General features: G+C 43.0%; 1 protein-coding gene across 1 annotated transcript in view; it reads right to left on the bottom strand.

Annotated features, from left to right (window-relative positions):
- The window catches only part of USH2A (usherin), a 766,975-nt gene that overhangs the window by 363,497 nt on the left and 380,470 nt on the right, over positions 1-23,008 (bottom strand). Inside the window, exons 35-36 of the mRNA XM_061626123.1 lie at positions 9,785-9,936; positions 138-300 (exon numbers count right to left, since the gene is read on the bottom strand). Of these exons, the coding sequence (XP_061482107.1) occupies positions 138-300; positions 9,785-9,936 (315 nt within the window). The remainder of the gene's footprint in view (positions 1-137; positions 301-9,784; positions 9,937-23,008) is intronic.

Genomic DNA, 23,008 nt, shown 5'->3' with positions numbered 1-23,008 from the left:
ACATTCTCCAACATTTTAGCAAGACACTTAATTTTGCAAAAATGAAATAAAATAAATAAAAAAATTAAAAATCCAGAACAGAATATATAGCAAAACAACACTTGAACATTTCCAATGATGTGCTCAAATGGAAATACCTTCATCAGCATAGAAGAAACCAGTGAGAAGAACAGCATAGATTATCTGCCCATTAGGTTCATGAGGAGGAAGCCATTTCACTTGAACTCCTCTGGGTCCATCATTAACGACAAATAGTTCAATTGTTCCTTCAGGTGCATCTTCACTTGTTCGAGCTTCTACCTGCAAATGTAACAATGCAAAGTCCTTCTAAACCCATTTGTTACAGAATAAGGGAGGCATGAGATGGAAGAAGGAACATTTTGTTTACCTAGTACATGTTAAAGAAATGGGCTTCTCTCATCAGACCTTGGTTTACGTTTTGTTTTCAGTGCCATTGTTCAGCACTGGAATGTGAGAAAGTGAGACTGCTTTCACGCAGAGAGCATGTGTAACAACAACGGACACTGCTTGAACTTAGGAAGCTGGCTTATACTGAGTCAGACCATTTGTCCATCTAGCTCAGTATTATCTATACTGATTGGCAGCGACTCTCCAGGGTTTCAGACAGGGGACATTCCCAGCCCTACATGGAGATGCAAGGGACTGCACCTTTTGCATTGCAAAGCAAATGCTCTACCACAGAGCCCTTCCCCTGGGATTCTGTAAGAAGAGTACTGTTCTTGAATATTTTATTTTAGTAATGGGTCTCTAAAAAGAAAAGTCTCATTTAACTTTCAACAATGTTTTAATTAGTATTTTAACCAATAGTTTGCACATGCCAGACATCAACACTGTTTACAGATGGAAAGCAAAACATACATTTATTGTACATTATAACTAGGGATAAGTGAATCCCCTCAGTATGCTCTATTATTATTGCATGTTCCCATTGGGTTTCACCCTGGTTGGCTTCAAGCAAGGAGGGAGAATGTCAGCTAGTCATTAACAATAAAAAGGCTTTTTAAATAAAATTGTTAATTTTCAAAAAGTTACATTTCTTCCCACAGTTGTGCTCCTGTGCAGCAACAAAAAACAAACAAACAAACTGAGCCCAAGAAGTCTGGTTCTGCTAAAGAAGAAAAATCTCCTTATTTTTACTTTTTAATAGAAATAGAACTCTGGAAAAACCCTGACTTCCGGGAAGGGTGACTTAGCCTGTGCCTGCTTTTGAGACGGGCTCCTGCCTCAAAAGAAGCTTATTCAGATATATCAGTCAGTTTTTTTTTTTTTTGACTGATTAAACTTCTCCCGGGTAGGGAGAAACGAAGAGATTAACCTCAAAGCCTATTTTTGTTGGGACGACCAGATCTCATTAATTTATGGGACGAGGTCCAGCCGACGAAGGTGGGACGGATTTTCAACAACAAGCTCTATCTGATAAAGCGAACGTTCATCTTATCTTCTAAGAGAGAACGCACTAACAGGCAAGCACCCTTCTTTCTATATTTTTCTTTTACTTGACTTAAATTGTTGCTGTTTAAAAGAGATTTGCCAGATTGATCGGTTTTTGACATCTCACTGGGGAGCCATAACTTCTCTCTGCTACTCACTAATTAATAGCTTATCTCTGTTTTTGTTGCAAAAAGCTGTCCTGGATTTGCATTCTAAAGATATACACAGAAGAGGGATTTCTATTCCAGATTTTTATTTTGAAGAATATTATATTGTCTGAGACTACTCTCTTTTTGGTCTATTTTATTTTGACGAATCTGTTTCCTGACGACCGCCATTAATTGTTTCGATCCTGGGAACTGCATTTTGTTTACTTGGGCGTGGAGAGATAAGGCTGTCTGCTCTGTTTATACTGTGATGTCGCCAAGTTTGGAGTATTAACCCAATTGTTGCTGAAATAAGAAGTGGTTTTCCTATATTTTTCTTTTAAAATGGCAATTAAGAAAGTGGCTGAGAATCTGGAAATAACTATGTTTCAGAAAATAATGGATGAGATTGAGATAACGAAACAAAACCTGCGACAGGGTTGTAAGGAGCTGAAAATTGAATTGAGTAAAATGAAGCAGGAGATTAAAGATATAGGGGTCCCTGTGAGAGAGGTGACCCTGGAAGGGGTCCCTGTGAGAGAGGAGACCCCGGAGATTGGAACAAACGTGGAACAGGAAAAAGATTTGGAGTCTATGGACTTTAGAAACAAAATCTATTGTTTGGAGACACAGGAGATTAAAGGGGTCCCTGTGAGAGAGGAGACCCTGGAGACTGGAACAGGGGTCCCTGTGAGAGAGGAGATCCCGGAGATTGGAACAAACGTGGAACAGGAACAAGATTTGGAGTCTATGGACTTTAGAAATAAAATCAATTGTTTGGAACTCAATGTTATCTCTGAAGAAATTAATGAAGATTCTAGAGATAAAGTTATCAATGGCATGGATAATCTTCTGGACTGGAATGATGTGATGGAGCCCAATATAGAGAAAATCTATGGAATTAACTGCAGCCATGTGACAATGGAAAAACTTTCAAGAGATGACCCAGTGTATTTTGAAAAAAAGAACAGAGATATGATTTTACAGCAGTATTTCAGCAACCTATTCAGAATGGATGGCAAGAAAATATTTGGGATAGAGGTAATTCCCATCAGACTCTTACTATATGACTATGGCTTTGACAGCAAGATTATTATGGAATACTGATAATGGAAGATTGGATACTGAAATTACTGGACTTAACAAGACTACTGAAGATGGAAGATGGAAAATGGAACTAATAGGGATAATAGAACAATGGCTACTGAAATTACTGAACCTAACAGATTCTGATGTGATGGATTAATTGAAATGTTTATTTTGACTATGGTTATGACAATAAGATTATCATAATTAGTAATGAGATGGATTAATCGATATGCTTATCTGGAAAAAAAAATTGATAGATATATTTCTTAAAGAATTGAAACCTCTCTTTGACTTTTTGTGGAAAGAATAAAGTAATGTTTATGAGATTTGATGATTAAGTAAGATAACTACTGGAGGAAAGTGATTTTATAATATGACTTAAGAGACAGGATTGTTATATATTATAGACTTATAACTGATTTGATCTTTGACAAATGGGAAGTCAATATTTTACTCTTTATTTTTTATTTTTGTTTTTTTTTTCTTTTTTTCTTTTTGTTTAACTATTTTTGATTTTGTTTTTTGTCTTTGAATGTTTTATGATTTCGTCTTGTATGTTTTATGAAAATCTGAATAAAAATTATTGAAAAAAAAAAAAAAAGAAAAACCCTGGATTAAAATATTACCTGCTCTGCTCCAAGAGACACTTATAAACAATCACAGAGAAATTCAGTAGCAGAAGATTTGTAAGCATTTCTAATTATAATTTCTACATTGTTGTTAAGTGTTTGTAAGTGCCTGTCTATAGAAATTATAAAAGTTTAGATTGATTGCAACAGATGTTTGTGCATGTGTAACTTTTTGACATGATGGGAATAATATGAACTTGAACCTCCCCACCTTCCTTGCCTATAAACTATCAGCAAAAACTAGGCATCCACTCCAATCATTGCCAGTGCTGGTGAGGCTATTGGTTCATGCAGTGCCTCTCATTATGGCTCAGGTCTACCTGAGTGTGGGAGCCCCCTCCTTTTTCCTAGTGAGGGGGTTGTACCCTAGATTGAAACCCAAGACCCCCATATGTAAAATATAAGCTGTTCCACCTAAGCCTCCTTCTGCATCCCCTGTGCTACTGGTTCTATAATTGGGTCTTGAGGAGGAGAGGAGACAGATGCCCTATGACATGTCTGATGCCTGTTTGCTTCTGTGGATGAGTGGTTAGCAAACTCTTCTGTGATGCTTGCACTGTATGTTCTAGTCTCAGAACATCCCACTCTTTCGTCTTCAACATGACTTTTTTTTCCTGGCATGCAAAAGTTGGGTGGATGCATGTTTCAGACTTCTTAGCCCTATGCCCTTTGCAGTGAGCCACTAGAGGATGCTGTTGTCAGCACATGCCTGTCACTGCATATCTTGGCCTTCCCCCTTGGACACTTGGCAAAAAAGTGTTTCCCCTTTCTGTGTGTGTTACACCTTGTCCCCAAAAGGTTGTGTGTGTTCTGAACAGGCTCCTTGCTCAGTGAACAATGACGGTGCTGTGTTGTGTAGGCTCTCCTTCCTTCCCTTTGTGTGCTCTGTCTCTAACAGAAGTTGCATGTTTTGCATGTCATCGTGCATGATGTATGTTTTGTAATACAAGGAGGTGTGTTGGATGCATGCTCCTGAGTTACCTCCCTAGTTTCCCCCCTCCTTGCAACAAGAAAAAGGCCGCTTTGCAGAATTTTCTTTGAATATTATCTACCACTTTGATAGTGGCTGTCTTCTCTGTCTCTCTCTGTCTCTCGCACACACACACACACACACACACACACACACAAATACACACAGCCCCAGAATTATCGTAAATCACGGAGGTACGAAGTGGTGGCTAGATTACCAACATAGCGGCAGTGACAGCAAAACAAAGAAAGAAAGAAATTCAGTGAAATGGTTCCCCCAAGTAAGGTGAGAATTTTGAGTGGTCCTTTGTGCACATCTGGAATTAAACAACAAATTCTGGCAAGCTGAACCAGGGTGCATACCCAAACAAAGAGGAGGTGAAGCCTTCATCTATCACCATTTTCTATACAGAGCAGCAACTTTCCACTGCCAGGATGGCCTCTGGTGCTACATTAGTGATATGCCAAACCCTTCCAGTCCTGTGACTGATTGACTGACAGCAGTTGTTATAACACCATCAGTCTCCAAGATGCTCTGTGCACCCTCACTGTCTTGCTATTCTATATCAATCTGTGGCCTCTGCACCTCAGCAGAGTTCTCGTCTCTTCCTTAAATCAGTTCGTCTCTTAGCTATGCTCTCTTGCTGCCACAAATAAAAGTTGCCTAACTACTGGCCACTCTCCTCTCCCTCAAAAAGAGAACACAACAAAACTTCTGGCAAGAAACAGTTGCTTTGTGTTTCTTGTGACCATGCCCTGCTGGGTTGCTTACTTCTTGAGTATGTGGTTTGGTGACTATCCATCTGCTTGCCTGACTACCTGACTGTTTCCCATTCCCAACTTTCTTCTGCCTCATGTTTTCTATTCCTTGTTCCAGTCCTGCTTGTCTTTCTTCCTGTTCCCAGCTCTGCTCCTGCCTGCCTCCATTTTTGCTTCACGGCCTGAGACGACATTCCAGGACTTTCCTGACAATCTTCCTGGCCAGCAGCAGCCTGCAGGAAGGGGCAGCAGAATGCATCTGGCCTCCTATTTATTTATTATTTTATTTAATGTTTTATTTATATCCTGCCCTTCCTCCCAGCAGGAGCCCAAAGCGGCAAACAGAAACTCTAAAAACACTTTAAATCATCATAAAAAACCTTAAAATACATTAAAACAAAACAACTTTAAAAACATTTTAAAATGCTTTAAAAACATCTAATTTTAAAAAAAGGTTAAAAACATATTATTAAAGAAAACATATTAAAAGCAAATCTAACAGAGACGCAGACTGGGATAGGTCTCAACTTAAAAGGCTTGTTGAAAGAGGAAAGTCTTCAAAAGGCGCGGAAAAGATAGCAGAGATGGCGCCTGCCTAATATTCAAAGGGAGGGAATTCCACAGGGTAGGTGCCACCATACCTATCAACCATGTTGTTGTGTTTATCAGAAGGGAGTGGAGTGAGGTGGCGGGGAAGTTATTGCAGTGTGAGTGCAGCAATGAATCCAATCCAGCACTCCCAAAGCTGCACCCACATCATGCTGACCCTCCCACTGCATGTTCCCCCTCTTCCTCCCAGTAAGCACAGCAATGTGGCTGATGAGAGGCCAGGTGCATGCCATCCCTCCCCATCAGCCACCTCTATTTCTGGAAGCACCCGGTTCTCTACGTAGCTACCTATAGCCCCATCATGCCCATCCTGAAATGGCTTTTTCCAGCTTCCAAATATCTACGACAGGGATTGTCAATGCAGTTCCCATAGACACTACTGTGCTTGCCAGTACATCCTGTTGTGCACATAAAAGGTTTCAGTAAATATCCCTTCAAGTATGTCCAATGCATGACAGAATGTTTGCTCTTCCTACTCAGTTTTTGTTTGCCCTGGCTTGGCCTCTCCTACATTGAACACATATTCTTAAAGACGGCCACATTTAATTGGATGCAAGGACTAGACACCCACCTTTTCTTCTTGCTGAACAGATCTGTGGCATAAAGAGCTTCTCTCTCTGAGTGTGCAGGGGTGGCTGATGTAGGTACATTTTTCCATTGAAAAAGGGGAAATTCATGCTTGCACTATTTTATAATCCTGTTTCTCTTTCTGCTCTTTCAGATGTGGCAGCCATTTTGTGTTATGCCACACCCCCAGCATCCATTTTGTGACTGGCACCCATGGCACTTTCTCAAAATTCCAAATGTGCCCACTAGCCTAAAAATATTGGGTGACCTCTGATCCTACAATTCAGGCTAATGATTCCATCCCTAAAATAGCTATATATGTCTAGATTGCTTTACTGCTAAGCTGTTTACAGATTCTGAACATTCATATGATCCAACATGCAGGCTGTAATCCTGAAGCCATGTACTCCATTGGAATTGTACTTAACCTCTGTACTTCTCTGCTGTATACCACTTTCATTAATTCTACCTTTCAAAATGTAGCAAAGGTTGGATGATGTGAGATATGCGTGACATTAATTTTCCATTATCTGTGTCTCCATAATTATTATTTTATTATTTTACCATCAGAACAAAGCATCTCAGAGTATGAGTGTGCAGTACTATAAACCAAGCTCAAGCCTTGCTCATTCTTTTCAATTATGCACACGCTTCACCTTGTATATATTTTATGCTTCACAGAATATAGTGCACTGCAGTCTGGAGATTTCTCAGTTCTTCATAAAGTCACAATTTACTACGTGTAGATTCAGAGATTCAGATTAAGTTCATGTATGCCATTCTACACTTGATGCATTGTACTTATATTTGTGTCTTTTTCAGTAGCTTAAATTGCATATTGTTTATTCTGTAGGCCAAAATAACTGTACATAAAAATGTGTCCTGCTTTCATTCAATAGCTTATATACATATTTTTAAGACACATACTAATACTAATTCAAAATGTAAGATTATTTTTCAATTAGGTAAAATTAAAAATTAATATAGCTAAACATTAAGTAAGAACACTGAAAGTACCCTAAATACTTTTCCAAAGTAAATTAAGAGAACCAGAACAATTAAAATAAATTATATCAGACGAAATTTTAAAATGGTAGGACAATGGCACACATACTTAGCATTAATTTATCAATTATTATAAATTATTACAATTACAATATGAGCTCTTTCCCTCTCTTTTTTTCTTAAAGTATACACTTGCAATTTTGAATTATGTATCATTTTTGATCAGGTGTGTTTTCATGATTCCCAAATGAATCAAAGTTCTCAAGTTACAGTATTTACTTCCATAAACAGCACAGTGAAATTTGTAGAGATTCTAAATGGATGCCCTTTTTTTTATTAAGTGTAAATTAATTATTTCTGAATTATAAATTTCCAAGATTTTCATCAAATTTGAAATCATACACAGCTTTTCAGAAAAACCACTAAGCCGAGGTATTATGCAACAGCAATTTATAAAAAACCAATTAAAATCTTCACTGCTACTTTCAAAAATCTGCTTCTTGAGGTGCTTGCATTGCATTTCTTCAATCGATTAGAGCACAATAAATAAAAGATCAGCAACAAAAATAGCTGGAAGAATAATATAACCTTACTACTGGGAGATGTCCCTGCTTCTATTCAAAGTTCTCAATGAGCTAAAGATATTTTTAAACCAAATGTTGGATATAAATGGTAACTGAGGGGAAAATCTTTCAGAAAAATCAAAGAAGATGTGTTGCTTTATCTTCCTGGCAGCATTTAGGTGAGCTGCGCTCCAAATAAAGACATTCCATTTCAATTCTTGTGACTGGAGGTGGATCACTGGCTCAGGAAAATAGTTTGCATTCTGATCAGGAGATAAGTATTAGGTCAGCTTTAAACCCCTACTTTGAATTGCACTGAAAGTCAGGGCTGAGGTTCGGCTTTAATGAAGTGCAGTTAGTTGCTTACTAGTTTTTTTCAGAACACAATGGAATATTTTGAGAGTATTGCAATGCTGTACGAGTAAAAATATTGTGAGCAGCAAGAGCAGTGCTACCATCTGACATGCTTAGTAGTACTATCTGTGCATTAAAATTAGTGGGAAGTGTTTCAGTGACAATTCATTGTAACTAGGACCTCTTAAACAAAACCAAAAAGTTTAAGGTCAGAATCCAAGTAGTGTGTTGCTGTTGCTGTACAACCTTTGTGCATTGGAATAGCCGTTGTGTTGGAGCCTCACAGAAACTCTGCAGAAATGAATGGAGGCTGAACAGCAGCAGCTGCTGCACCAGCATTTGGTGGAGTGTTCCTTAAATTTCCAGGATATGTTTTTTTTTAAAAAAAGAAAAAGAAAAAATGAGTAGAAAAATTGGCAAAAAGCCACTCATGCTTTTAAGAATAAATATACATCAACCTCCGTCCAAGCTATACAATATTTAACAGTGATAAAGTCTACAATCCTGTTCTACATATGGATGATGTTACTAGCATTTTAAAGCAATGAATCTTGGGAAGAAAATGGCAAATGTGATCAAAAATCAAAACAAAAAATTAAATCTTGGTCTTTTTTTTTTTAGGTAATCTTTGTACAGTGAAGCTATTATTACAAAGTGAGAGGCTGCTAAGCAAAACTTTGCCAGACATGCTAGAATATGTATTTCAGTAGGGGTTTATCCTTGTAAAAATATTGGGGTGTGTGTGTTCGCTTTTCATATTTTACTGAGAAGCGCAAGTTCAGTTTTGCCAAGATTAAACCTCACAAAGACTGAAACTATGTCATTTTGGGCATAACACTGTCATGCTGGAAGGTAATTATTAGTGAGAGGCAATATCACAAAAGAATATACCATGTTTTCTTATTCTAGAAAGCGCTAATATTATTTAATATCTTTTGGGGTTTTATTTTTACATTTGACATAATTAAAGTAGGAGTGCAAAAATGATTACAGAACACAGAACTGTCAATATTAGAGAATAATGAAAATATAATTTAAACCTCTGAATTATTGTTTAAATATATATAGTGTAAAGAGTTATGCATTTCTTAAATTCTTAATATGCTATTTGCTGCTGCATCAGATTCCTAAAAAATGCCTTTTAAACTGAATTTCATAGGGTTTTTCCCCAAAACAACGTATCAGTTTGGGCAACAATGTGGATATTGTGATGTTTAATGTCGTTTTGTCTTCTATTAACTTTATATTATTTTCAGGCCTTTATGGTGAGGTAGAGGCTAGAATTATTTACTCATTACTAGAATAGTAATTTTTCTTCTACTTGCATCCTTATAAATGAGATTAAACCACATCTGCAACTTTCAAACATATTAATTTCCCTTAATTTCAATAATATCCGTTTCATTCTTCATTTCCCCCCCACTTCCTGTCTTCATTCTTTACTGTATCTATATGATATTCTGGAACAGTGCCTAGTGGTGACCTATTCCAATCCTTTGCAGCTTTTAATGGCATTTTTTATAAAATGTCACATTTTGCCAGATGGGTTAGAACTGACCAGTGTGAATCATCACCATTTAGTCTGATATTCAATGCCATCTGACATTTATTACATTCCCAGAATGTAAATTGAGGTACTCACCAGTGGGCCTAAAGCACAGCCTTTTGCAGTGCATGCCTGAACTCTGAAGGAATGTAGACTCCAAGGAGAAAGTCCAGAAGTATAATAACTGAGCTGTGAGGAATTTTGTACAAGAATGCCATTCATGTACAATCCGTAGCTAGTAACAAATCCTATTTTAAAAAACAACAAAAAAGAAAAACTTAAAAGACGTGAGATAATACTGTTGTGCTCCTCCCGAATCTCCAAGCAGTGAGATTTCAGGGGTCCCTGCACTCCTCCAGGATTTGGTTTCCTTTGGGGAAGAAGGTCAGTGGAGACTGCGGTGTCTTTATGAAATATGGTTTATTTATTTACACACATTCCAACCTGAGCTTAAGATGGAGGGGGGTTCAAGGCATAAGCAGTCCCATATCCAGTTTTTCCATCTGGGTTGCAGGAGGCATCCTATAGTCATGATGCAGAGAACCAGCCTCTCTGCCTGCCTGCAGTTACCAGCCTTTTTCTAGTCACAACTAGAAACTACAAGCCTCTGCTGGGCTCTAGGAATTGGGGGGGGGATGCTCTCCTGAAGAGTTTCAATGACAAAGGGGTCTTCCTGGCCCATTCACCATTGCTGGGCAACTGATAGACCCATTATCTTACCTGGCCATTCTATTTGTTTAACGAAGGAGAGACTCATCTGACAAGCAGAGTGAGTTCCTCATTCCAAGGCATAGGATTCCAAATCAGGGGCTGGAAAGGGGACTCACAGGAATCATCCATCCCAACCCCCATGCTCATAACACTACACCCTTCTCTGAAAAAGGTCTGTCCCAGACCTGCAAACGAACAATAGAATAACAGCTTCTCCTTCAAAGAAATAACAGGTACAGGTTAGTAAGACATTGAAATATACATAATTAAAAGCATAGTCATATTACAGTCTTATTTCCACACAAGTACAAAAACAGTCCATTCCCTTACAGCACATCTTCAATTCACTGCTCTCTCTTTAGGCTTCCTCTTCTTTCTTGGAGTCCCCAGTCACAGTTACGCATCCAAACAGCTTACCCAGTCCTCATAACTTGGCAGTAGCCAAGGTACTGAGTTCCCGACATGTTTAAGCAATATTACAGCCTCAGTACTGGAGCTCCTTTGTCCTGCCTTGTGCCACTGCAGCACAGCAGCCCTCAAACAGTTGTACATACACCCACAATCTAACAGACACAGAACAGTAAATCTTAAACATTAAAATCCTTATTGAAAAAACCTATCAAGATAATTTCTAAGAAATCATTAAACAGCTGATATCCCCACCAGCATGCAAAAAGCACAAATCAACAGCATTTCAAAAGGCAATGTCATCAGAAGAATTCCCACAGCAAATCAGTACACAGTCCCATATGCATAACCCCCACTCCCAAGCCACGCGGTTGCCCACATGGCCCTTTGCCTTGGAGCTTCATGGAGTTCCCAGTCCAAGCTGATCCCTGCTGCTGCCTGCAGAGTCTTGGGACTCCTCTCCAGGAACAGATTTGTTTCCTCATCAGCACACGGCAGGCTGTAGCCATTTTCTTCTCACTCACTGCCCTGGGAAAAGTATGTAAGCCGATCCACTTCATCTGCCCCAAACTCCAAATCAAAGTCCTGCCACAAGTCTTTATCTGGGGGCATCTTCTTCAGGATTAGCTGGCCTAGCCCACCCAGGTTGGCAGAAAGGAATCTTCTGTTCTCCCTCACAATCTCCAGTGTAAATCATGGGCCCAAACAGAGGCAGGTAACCCTCCCAGTGTCTCTTGCCTTCCAAACTCACAGGGCGCCGGGTACCTCTCACTGCTGGAATTTGCCCAGGGACTGCACCCATCATAGGAGCTGCATCCCACCCTATAAGACCATTATGGGGCACCCAAGGGGCAAAGTCAATTGTGGATTTTATCTCTCCAGGCACTGGGGGTTCCTCTTGGGCTTGCACTCCCACCTCAGGCTTCTCCTCCTGCACTTTCTCTTCCACAGCTGGCACACACGTGGCAAAGAAATCTATCAACAGTGGCTCTTCTCCAGCCTCTAGTTCACCTTTCTCCAAGGTTTTTTCTTCCTCCTGCACTACTTCTTTAACAGCAGGCACACAGGGAGCAGAGAAATCTATCAGCAGCATCTCTTCTCCAGCCTCTACTCCACTTTCTTCCGAGGCCTCTTCCTCTTCATTTTCCAGCCTGTCCTCCTTCAACTCTTGGGGCTTCACTTCCAGCTTTCTGCTGACTTTCCCCCTGGCAGGCTCCTGGACAAGCACAGCTTCTCTCTTCTCTGCTACTGACAGCAACTCCTCGCAGTCCAAACCCTCCAGCTGCCCATCCACTTTCTGGATCTGTTTAGCCACCCCAGTCTGGGTGCTCTGCAGCCAGTCTCCCAGGTCACTCTCAACCCCTTGTAGTGGCTGATCAGGCAGGGCTCTCACCTCCTCACCTAGGGTCTCCTTTTCCTCTCCCAAGAAGCTTCCAATGATCTCCCTCATTTGTTGCCAGTGCTCCCGGTCTTCCTGGCGTTCTCTTTGTCTTTGCTGCTGGTCCTCCTGGCACTCTCTTTGCCTTTGCCGCTGGTCCTGCTGCCAGTCCTCCTGGTAATATTTCTCAATCCATTCTGTTTGCTGCTGGAACATCAATTTCATCTGTTCCAGGAGGGTTGCTGTTATCTCCTCCATCTTGACTCAGGCACACCTTGCTCCCAATGCTTCTCCCAGGAAACTCAATCCCACTTCTTACACCAGTGTTGCGCGCCTCCTGAATCTCCGAGCAGTGAGATTTCAGGGGTCCCTGCACTCCTCCAGGGTTTGGTTTCCTTTGGGGAAGAAGGTCAGTGGAGACTGTAGTGTCTTTATGAAATATGGTTTGTTTATTTACACACATTCCAACCTGAGCTTAAGATGGAGGGGGGTTCAAGGCATCAGCAGTCCTATTTCCAGTTTTTCCATCTGGGTTGCAGGAGGCATCCTATAGCCACGATGCAGAGAGCCGCCTCTCTGCCTGCCTGCAGTTACCAGCCTTTCTCTAGACACAACTAGAAACTACAATAATAATAATAATAATAATAAAATTTTATTTCTAGGCCGCCTATCTGGCCAAATTAACAGCCACTCTAGGCGGCGTACATAGACTAAAATATAACATAGAGTAAAATATAACATATAATACAAAACAAAACCCCAGTAGTCTATAGACATCCCGAGCAGCAGGTTCATACACACACACGGTCTCTGGCCCTTCAGCAGTTGCTGCTTTTGTAGCTGGAGAGAGACAGGGCCCCGCCCTTCCAGGCCAGGTGGAAATCAGCCAGAAATGCAGGGAGCAGGTCTTGCAGAAACTCACACAGGTAGATGGTCTCTGGCCCCTTCAGCAGTTGCTGCTTTTGTAGCTGGAGGGAGACAGGGCCCCGCCCTTCCAGGCCAGGTGGAAATCAGCCAGAAATGCAGGGAGCAGGTCTTGCAGAAACTCACACAGGTAGATGGTCTCTGGCCCCTTCAGCAGTTGCTGCTTTTGTAGCTGGAGAGAGACAGGGCCCCGCCCTTCCAGGCCAGGTGGAAATCAGCCAGAAATGCAGGGAGCAGGTCTTGCAGAAACTCACACAGGTAGATGGTCTCTGGCCCCTTCAGCAGTTGCTGCTTTTGTAGCTGGAGAGAGACAGGGCCCCGCCCTTCCAGGCCAGGTGGAAATCAGCCAGAAATGCAGGGAGCAGGTCTTGCAGAAACTCACACAGGTAGAAACTCACACAGCCTCTGCTGGGCTCTAGGAATTGGGGGGGGTGTTCTCCTGAAGAGTGTCAATGACAAAAGGGTCTTCCTGGCCCATTCACCGTTGATGGGCAACTGACAGACCCATTATCTTACCTGGCCACTCTATTTGTTTAACAAAGGAGAGACTCATCTGACAAGCAGAGTGAGTTCCTCATTCCAAGGCATAGGATTCTGAATCAGGGGCTGGAAAGGGGACTCACAGGAATCATCCATCCCAACCCCCATGCTCATAACAATACCTATTAGATCACAACAGGTAACAGGGAGAAAGGGAAGCAACAGTCTGTTTATGGAATATCAAGGCAGTACATCCCCATCCCAATGGCTTACAAAATAGAAACTGCAATATACGTGTGCTACCAAAAACGAAAACATATCTCTATACTCCATGTAAAACATGAGAAATCCAACCAAACAGTACTGTATTCACCTTGTTAAAAAATAAAAGTACACTGCTCCAAATAAAGTAGACCTTAATAGATCAGTTTCTGAAGTGTAAGTCAAAGCGATTGAGCTGAGAAAGTTGAGGCTATTCTGTTTCACAGCCCCACTCTGCATGCAGATGTATGTGTGGATTAAAACAAGGACACTGAAGATATATAGTGACCATTTAGAATCCTAACACCTTCAGACCTAAAAATAAAAAATAAAATGGAAATGGACTGCCTTCAAGTCGATTCTGACTTACAGCAACCCTATGAATAGGTTTCTCATGGTAAGCGGTATTCAGAGGTGGTTTACCATTGCCTTCCTCTGAGGCTGTAATCCGTATTTTATAATGTTGTAGTATAATGTCTAGTCCAAGGACAGGAAATGCACTGATGTTTGCCATCTGAGGGGGCGTCGCTGACCTGCAGACCCCAGTTCATTTTCAGATGCTGTTCCCCAAGGTGTAATACTGGAATAGTCCCTGTGCAACGTTTGACATGAATCCAGAGAAGTTAATAACCCTGCGGTCAGCGACGTCCTAACACAGCTAATGGAGAAAAGGGGGGCTATGGTGACAACGTAGGCCAAATATGCTAAATATATTACAAGTAAAATGGATCAGTCAATATATTACAAGTAAAATGGATCGGTCTGCACCTCCATGGTGCAGAGTGGTAAGCGGCGGTAACGCAGCCGAAGCTCTGTTCACGGCCAGAGTTTGATTCCAACGAAAGGAGGAAGTTGAATCTCTGGTAAAAGGGGTCGAGGTCCACTCAGACTTCCATCCTTCCGTGGTTGGTAAAATGAGTACCCGGCAGATGCTGGGGGGTAAAGAAAGGCCGGGGATGGAACTGGCAATCCCACCCCATATATATGGTCTGCCTAGTAAACGTCACAAGACGTCACCCTAAGAGTTGGTAACGACTCGCACTACAAGTGCGGGGACACCTTTACCTTTAGGATAACTAAAGAGACAATTCCTCTATCAATCTCTTGACCTTGGTCCTCCTTTAGTAATTATTGTTATTGTTATGATTAAAAATGATAACTATGAATATTTAAATAAATATATTTTATTATTAATTCAGACATTGCTTCAGAATTGCAAAACTGAAAGGGATCCTATGGGTTACTGGGTCCAATTCTTTTCCATGGGGCAGGTCACCTTATACCTAAAGTATCCCCAAAAGATGCTTACCTATTCCCTAAGGAAGCATATTCCAGAAGTCCTGCTCTGTTTGCCTGAGCGCAGCTTGGGCGGGCAGGTCATATTTGTGGCAAGGGGTTGAAGCCCCATTCACCATGTTGAGGGAGGGCAGTAGTCATATGTGGCATGCTGTGCGAGCAGGGCAAGGCATGGGAGCTTATTTAAGCCCATGCTGCCTCCCTAATCCTCCTCTTCGTGCACGATGGCTGACAAAGGAGGACGGAGTGGTGTTCAACAGAGGAGGATGGAGTGGCATTCACAAGAGTGGTAGCCATTTTGTGCGCCGCATGTGGATGGCACCATTTTGTTGAGTGCTGCAGGGATTCGTGACTTTAGTGGTGGTGTGTCCTTTGGACCATCCAAGAGCTTGTGGCAGGCTGGGATTAGGCCTCCCTTTAACTGTCAGAGGCTGGGGGCTGCAGCCAATGTTTTGTGGGGGCGGTGGAGGTGGCCTTTGGGCATCACATTTGCTATATGGGCCTTTGGGCCTTTGAAGCCACCCACACACACCCAGGGCAGATTGTAGGAGAGGAGGCGGCACAGGCCTGTCGTGCCTTTCAATTCCCTCCCCCTATACACCTGGGATAGGTTTTGGGCCTTTTAAGAACACACACACACAGGACAGATTATAGGAGATGAGGCTTGCACAGGTCTTTCGAGCTTTTCAGTGCAGACCCTATTCCCTCCTTTGGTCACCGAGGCTGGGTGTGAATTCAGCCTGGGTAGGGTGCACAGGACAGGATAGACCTGTGGGTTAGGCCCTGGCAGGTTTTATTTGGTGCAGGGCTCTTTGGTTACACTTATGGCCTCTTGTTAGCCCTGGGCCTATATAAGGTTTGAGGTACTTTATTCTATTATTTTTATTACATGGTGGCTGAATTGTGGGGTGCAGAGCTCTTCGGTTAGGCTTACGACTTCTTGTTAGGCCCAGGCATATACTAAGTACAACTTCTTGCTAGGCCCAGGCATATATTAGGTTGAGGTAATTCATTCTATTATTATTATATTTTAATGTGGCCTTATTGTGGGGCGCAGGGCTCCTTTGTTAGGTTTATGGCCTCTTGTTAGGCCCAGGCATATGTTAGGTTTGAGTACTTTATTACTATTATATTACATTGGGGCCTTTTTGTGGGGCCTGGTGAGCCTTATGGGCCTTTCATATTTGGATAATAATGGTGTGCAGAGATAACAGGGTTTGCTAGAAAATGTCTAAATCTCCATATGTTAAGTGACAGTGATCCTTTTCCATTCAAGTGTCAATTTCACATTACTTGTTAACTCTGAGACTGAAGATGCATTTATTTGAATTTGGTCTCATATCAAAAACAAAGCATATGGCATTTTTATATTTAAAGAAAAACATGCAAACTTCTGCAGTGAATAGACGGACTAACAGATGATAATGTGGCTTAATTGGGGGATAGGAATAAAGAGGAAAGCCAAATTTACTTAATAGGCTCTTACCCTTATTTGACAGGATCTTAGACTCTTATTGACACAGAGACTGGCTTTTAAGGTCCAGACAGAATCTTTAACCTTTCCTGATGATCTTTACAACAACAACAAAAGCTTCTTTGTTATGACTTCTATCATTTACCTGAAATCACATATAGCATGCAACTTTTGCATTGGCACATCTATTCTGATATGTGTTGGAAAACCCACAATGAGTAATTTGCTACAATGGGGCCACATATGGGTGACAGCAACACATCCTCAGCATCTGTTGCTCTAGGAATTATAATTTACTTGAAATCGATATGACATGCACATTTTGCATTTTGAACATTTGTTCTGATAGGTGTTTCAAAACCCACAAGGAGAAAGCTGCTACAGTGGGGCCAAATATTGGTGATAGCAACATACCCTCAGTATCTGTGGTTTAGGGGAATTGGGTTAGCTGCAATGAAATAGTAGCTGGTAAAGTGTACTTATAAATGATTTTCTTTCTTTCTTTACAGAAGGATGTGTGAAACAGTGAGATACGAGGCCAGGGGCCCTCAAAGGGGTAAGAAAGTCCCCAGTAGAAGCTGCTGAGGGAAAAGTGTCCCTCCCCAGTTAAGCTCAAGATACTATGGACCTTGCTTGCAGACTACCCAGTTTATGGGGAGGCTCGTTTTTGTTACGGGGTTTTCTTTTTGGTTTCCAGATCCTATACTATGGCCCCCGGCTTGCCTTCATGGCCCACAATCTTAAATTTGTCTTAGGCGTGGAAGCAATGGTCCAGGGAAAGATTGATAAAGACATACAGCTGGGCAGGGTTTTTGGCCCCTTCCCATCATCCCCTACCTCTGCTCCTAGGATGCCCCCTCCTGTTATAGTGCCCAAAGTGGCAGCTGGCGAATTCCACCTAATTCACCACCTGTCATACTCACGGGGTCAGTCAGAAATGGCTTCATACCAGATAGTCTATGAACAGTGCGCTACCCTTCATTCGACATGGCACGCGCCTGTGGCAGGGGTGCCTTTTGGACAAGTATGACATCTAATCTGCCTTTCGTCTCCTGCTGGTACACACAGCGGATTTTGAGCTGCTGGGTTTTGCCTTTTAGGTCAGTTCTATGTGGCAGAGCATTACCTATGGGCTGCTCTGTTTCTCGCATGGAGCACTTCAGCTCCTTCTTGGAGGGGGCAGTCAGGAGATGAGTGGGCTCAGAAGCAGTGGGGCACTATCTGTATGATTGCTGTTCATGGGTAGGGCAGATTTTTGGGTGCATGTTAGCACCTGATGTTACAGTTTATAGCCTGGCTGTGTAATTGGGGGTTCCCTTGGCAGCTGGGAAAATGGAGGATCCTGCCCTGGTGTTAACCTTCTTGGGTATCAAGATTGACTCTGGGGCGCAGTGCTGCAGGCTGCCTGGGGAAAAGCTTGAACTGTTGCAGATCAAGATCCTGGAGTTTTCAGGGGCCAAGAAAGTTTTTCCTTTCTGCCCTCCAGGTGTTGGGGGTCTTTTAAGGGGGGTTTATGATGCTATGGTAGGGCTTTCATAGCCTTACCACAAGTTCAGCATTATGGCTGCCTTATGTGTCCATCTGGCTGTGTGGCCCTCTTTCCTGTGGGGCTTCAATGGTGTTTCAGTTTGGAGGGAGAACCGACTCCAGGAGGCAGAACTGCAAGTCCATTTGGATGCGTCAGGGCATTTGGTTTTGGGGGTTGTCTTTGGGACTTCTAGGTGCAATGGTTGCTGACCGCAGGCCTGGATTCAGGAGGGGTTAACTGGGGATTTCACCTTTGATTAATTCTTTCCTAGTGTGTTAGAGGTGGACTTATGGGCAGAGAGGCTTCGGAACTCTGTCCATTTTTGGTGTGATAACATGGCCATGGGCCAAGTTCGTAACTCCCCTATATCTAGGAACACTAGGGTTATGGCCCTTGTCTATTCCTTTGTTCTCCAGTGCCTATGTTTTAATGTTCTCTTTGGGGGCATGGTATGTGCAGGGTATTGACAACAGTGTCGTTGATGAACTGTCACAGAATCAGTTGGAGAGGTTTCGGCAGTGCTGTGCAAACTGCACATTGGGAGACTGGGGAGCGGAGTCGGAGAGGGCCACAAGCCTATCTGTTGCCCCAGCATGCTCACCAGCTATCAGAATGCAGAAGGGATTCCCAGGAGTTCAGGGCCAGCAGGGGCTATGCAAAGGTGTGGCCTATCCCTGTGAATTGCATGCTGGAATTCCTCATGGATGGTAGGAGTAGAAGCCTGTCTGTCAGTGTGCTACCCAATAATGGACACCTGCCCCATGAGGGCATTATAGTGTTTCTTGGATACCTGAGGCTCCAGGCCTGGTTATCTGTTATTCATGAGGAGAGAGCTCCCCTCACAAATTTTCGGTTTAACACTGCAAGGCCTGGGAGCAGACCCCATGGGGGGTTGGGATATGCTCCTCCAGAATTTGAGTTGCCTACATGGCAGTGGAGTTGCCTACCCGGCACAGTCTTGGGTTTTTGTAAACATGGGTGCGGGCCATCGGAAGGTGGAATTATGGGGCGTATAGGAAATATTCACCCCGGGTCGAGCCTGGAGGTCTAGGACCCAACTGTTCACAATTGTTTCTGTTTTTGGCAGGTTGCTGGATGGGGACAAAGCGGATGCGCAGCCTACTCTGCAGCCATGGCATGATTTTATGGGCTGGCCTTGGGGCCGCAAACTCATGTTGGTTCACAGCTGGGCCTCAGATGGTGGGTCATGGTTTGGTGGCTGGGTCGACAGAATATGTGCTGGGATGGGCTCCTACCCATGTTGTTCCAGCAAGGTTTGGTGCAGATGGTTTCGCATGTGGTGGTCATTCATCTGGGTGGGAATGACCTCGGTTACTTAAGGGCAAGGCCCTCAGTTTGCAGGCATGTGAGGACGTGCAGTTTGTGAGGCAACGATGGCCTCTGGTCATCTGATCTGGTCAGACATACTCCCTCACAGGATATGGCATTGCTTGGGGGACCCTAGGGGTAGCAACAGGGCACACAAGAGGGTCAACCAGCAGCTTCGGTTGGCCCTTCTGGTACATGGGGGGGTTGGCTTTGCATCACCCTGACATAAGGCACACGTGGGTTGAACTTTACAGGGCTGATGGAGTTCACCTGACGGATGCAGGGAACACCATAATCCAGATGACCTGCAGAGGTATCTATGAGACAGGGTTCTCGGCAGTGGGGTTCAGGGGGACTAAATAGAGATTTGTCCCCCTTTTGTGGTGGCTAGGTGCAGGTAAGGAAGTAGGTAAGGACAGCTAGGTGGCCCTCGTTGGCACCTTTGGAGGTGATAGGTGGTTCCAGAGACCTGTCTGTCAGGGCTTTACGGCCCGAGGGCAGGATATGGGCTGCTTCTGGGGCCTACTTACCTCATCCACCCGGAGTTGTAGGGCCCCCGGGGTGGTGACGTGGAAAGGCCCCCCTGCTCACCTACAAGTGTGGCGGGGAAAGGGGTAAGCAGAATGGCTTGCCCTTCCCTCAGCAGGGGCTGCTCACCCGATAGCTGTATTGCAGCAGCTTGCTTATGGACAGTTCCTGCACCCATGTTTTCCCTCTGCAGGTTAGTTTAAGGGGTTCTGTTTATAGTTTAATAAAGTGGCCCTTTGTTCAACCTAGCTTGCTGTGTCCATGTATTATTTCAACCCTCGACCGCAATTACTTTTCACTGTCTATTCAGTTAACTAACTTGTATTGCACCTGACAACTAGAGAGGAGTTTTCTTTTGCTGCCATATAGAACATAAATAGTTTAAGTGCTTCAGGTGAAAGAAAGTTTTAACTAGTGGTGAATCTAAGACAAAGGTGGGGAATTGGATCCAGCCAGGAGGTCGGATCCTTATCTCCCCCATCCCGTGCAGGCCAAGTTGGACAGGTGGGAGAGGCCCATTTTTGCATACCGCTGTGCAGTAATCTCTTTGTGGGGCTTCCCTTTTGCCACACACAGCTACCCTATGCTTGACATCAGGTGCAAAGTATGGTTCTACTCTCTAGACACAAATTAACTAGTTTTAGAGTTGTGCTTAAAATTCCCCCTTCACAAAAATTACCATACCCCATGAAAATAGGGGGGACATGATTTTCTGCTGTATTTGGAGTGCGGCAGGAGACTTTGGGTGATATTTGGTGGGTGGGGTTTGCCACTTACCTGACTCAACTGTATGAGGTGGTTAAGGATTTTTTCTTCCTTTACACTTGTTTTTAAAGCTTCATGCCCACTTCTAGCAGCAGCACTTCCTAGAATGGTATGTGAGTTACAACAAGATATAATATCCTCCAGGAAGTGTGGCCAGCCAGGGGGCTAAAGGGAACCTTGCACTACTATGAGCAGGTGCTCAGCTTCTTAAAATTAAAGGATTTAAAAAAAAAAAAGTGGCTGCCTTGCAAAATTAAGCAAGGTAAGTGCCAAGTGCCAAACTGCCCACCCCCCAAACAATTCTCCTACTCACCCCCATCTTTAGGGGGCATATTCATTTAATTCCATTCCACCCACCTGTTGTGCAAATTTCTGTGCTCCTTCTGATAGATGAACATAGCAATTATCCAGACTTTTCATCAGGTGCCCGAACAACTGCGTACCAAAACTCTTTTTACAACACACCTTACTCATCACCTTACTGATCTCAGCTTCCCCCTCCAACTGGTGGGGGCTATCTGTCTGCTTGAGCATGGGAAGCTGCAGGGAGCTCGGCTGGGGAATGTCAGGTTGACAAGGCGGTGCCTCTGGAGCAAAGGGGCATGCCTAATAGAGCAGTCTCTGACAGGGCAATCTCTGACCGTTCAGGTGTGCTCCACCAGGGCCAGGATCAGGGGGGTTGAACTGACAGGGCCAGGGATCTGGGCGCACTGTGAGCTCTCCTTGCTGCTCGACCCCTCCCTCAGCTCATTGCCCCAGTCCTCAAAGTCAGTATCACCCTCGTTGATGCCTCCCCTGCCAGCCTGGGTCACAACAGGACTCCTTTAATCAATCAAGACATAAATGCCTGCCTGTTATGTAATCTACAAAAGTAGCTTATATAAAACATTTTATTTTGCACATAATTTGTAGACTGTAAACAAATTTATGGTGGATAACGCTATCAATGGCTACTAAGCCTGATGGCTATGTTCTACCTCCATTGTCGGAGGCAGTATACTTCTGCATGTCAGTTGCTGCAAAATGTAGGAGGGGAGTCTTGCTTGCAAACTTCTCACAGGCATTTGGTTGGCCACTGTGAGGATAGGATGCTGGAGAAGAAGGGCCACTGGCCTGATCCATCAGGTTGTTCTTATATTATTTTTTAAATTTTTATATGTTTGATTGGAAATTCTGTTCTCTTCTATGTACTAAATAAAAACCTTTGGTGAAATTAACTTTCATACTACTAGCAAGAAATAATGTACCCCTTCTTTAGAGACTGGAAGCTGGCAGAATCATTACCTGGTAACTCTGGTAGATATCTGAAACGGAGTACTCCCAATTCTCCTAAACATGCTTTTGCCAACCTGCCTTTCCCATCAGTCCCTGTCCAAAACATCTGAAGCACCCTTAACAAAATACAACCTTGACTCACCAAAGAATACATTACCAACAGCGTTAGCAGAAAAAATTAGGAGAAAACTGAAATAGTTATGCTATGGATAAGTATAGGTAGCCCCCATCAATAGGAGTTGCCTTGATATAATGACACCCAGGAAAACCACCTTTCAGGTGAGACCAATGGTCCATTTTCCTTGGGTAGCATGACATCAGGTGGGATGTACCAAAGCAGTCCTAGCAGGGAGGGTCCAATTGGGCTGCTCAAGCATGGGAAACTACTGCTTGCAAAACACTCCTCCCAAATGAAGCATCAATAGATGCATGTTGATCTATCTTGTGGTACCTAATGAAGTACAAATGTCCAACAGGGGAGCATTAGTGACAAAAGCAGCCATAGTGGCAGCTGATCTTGTAGAGTGTGCCATGATATTTCTAGGCCCCAGGAACTATGCCACATCAACGGTCACATCTGCAGCCACTGCCCTGCCAAAGTATGGATGTCCTAGCGATCAGAGAAGTAACACATGTAGCTCTGATAGAATTGTAGAGATGTACAGATACATCACACACAACAACTGCCACTGAAATTGTAACTATGCATGTTTCCAAAGATCAGATCCACCTTACTGTAAGAGTAACAATTGTATCCTCCTGTTATCACTACTATTTGGCATAAATACTGATGATAATTATACTAATTTTAATAACATACTTGAAAGCATTGGCCCTAATTCTAATCTGAAAATTTAAAATATTCAACTACAAAGTACGACTGACCTCCTTTTGAGTTTTGTATTCAGTCATTAAACAAAAACCAAAAGAAACAAGTGATGTTTACATCATTTTTCATATTCT

This window comes from Rhineura floridana, chromosome 4, assembly GCF_030035675.1.
Source record: "Rhineura floridana isolate rRhiFlo1 chromosome 4, rRhiFlo1.hap2, whole genome shotgun sequence".
NCBI classification, from domain to species: domain Eukaryota; kingdom Metazoa; phylum Chordata; class Lepidosauria; order Squamata; family Rhineuridae; genus Rhineura; species Rhineura floridana.
Note: the sequence above shows the minus strand (reverse complement) of the source record. Positions and strands in the feature narration are given on the sequence as shown.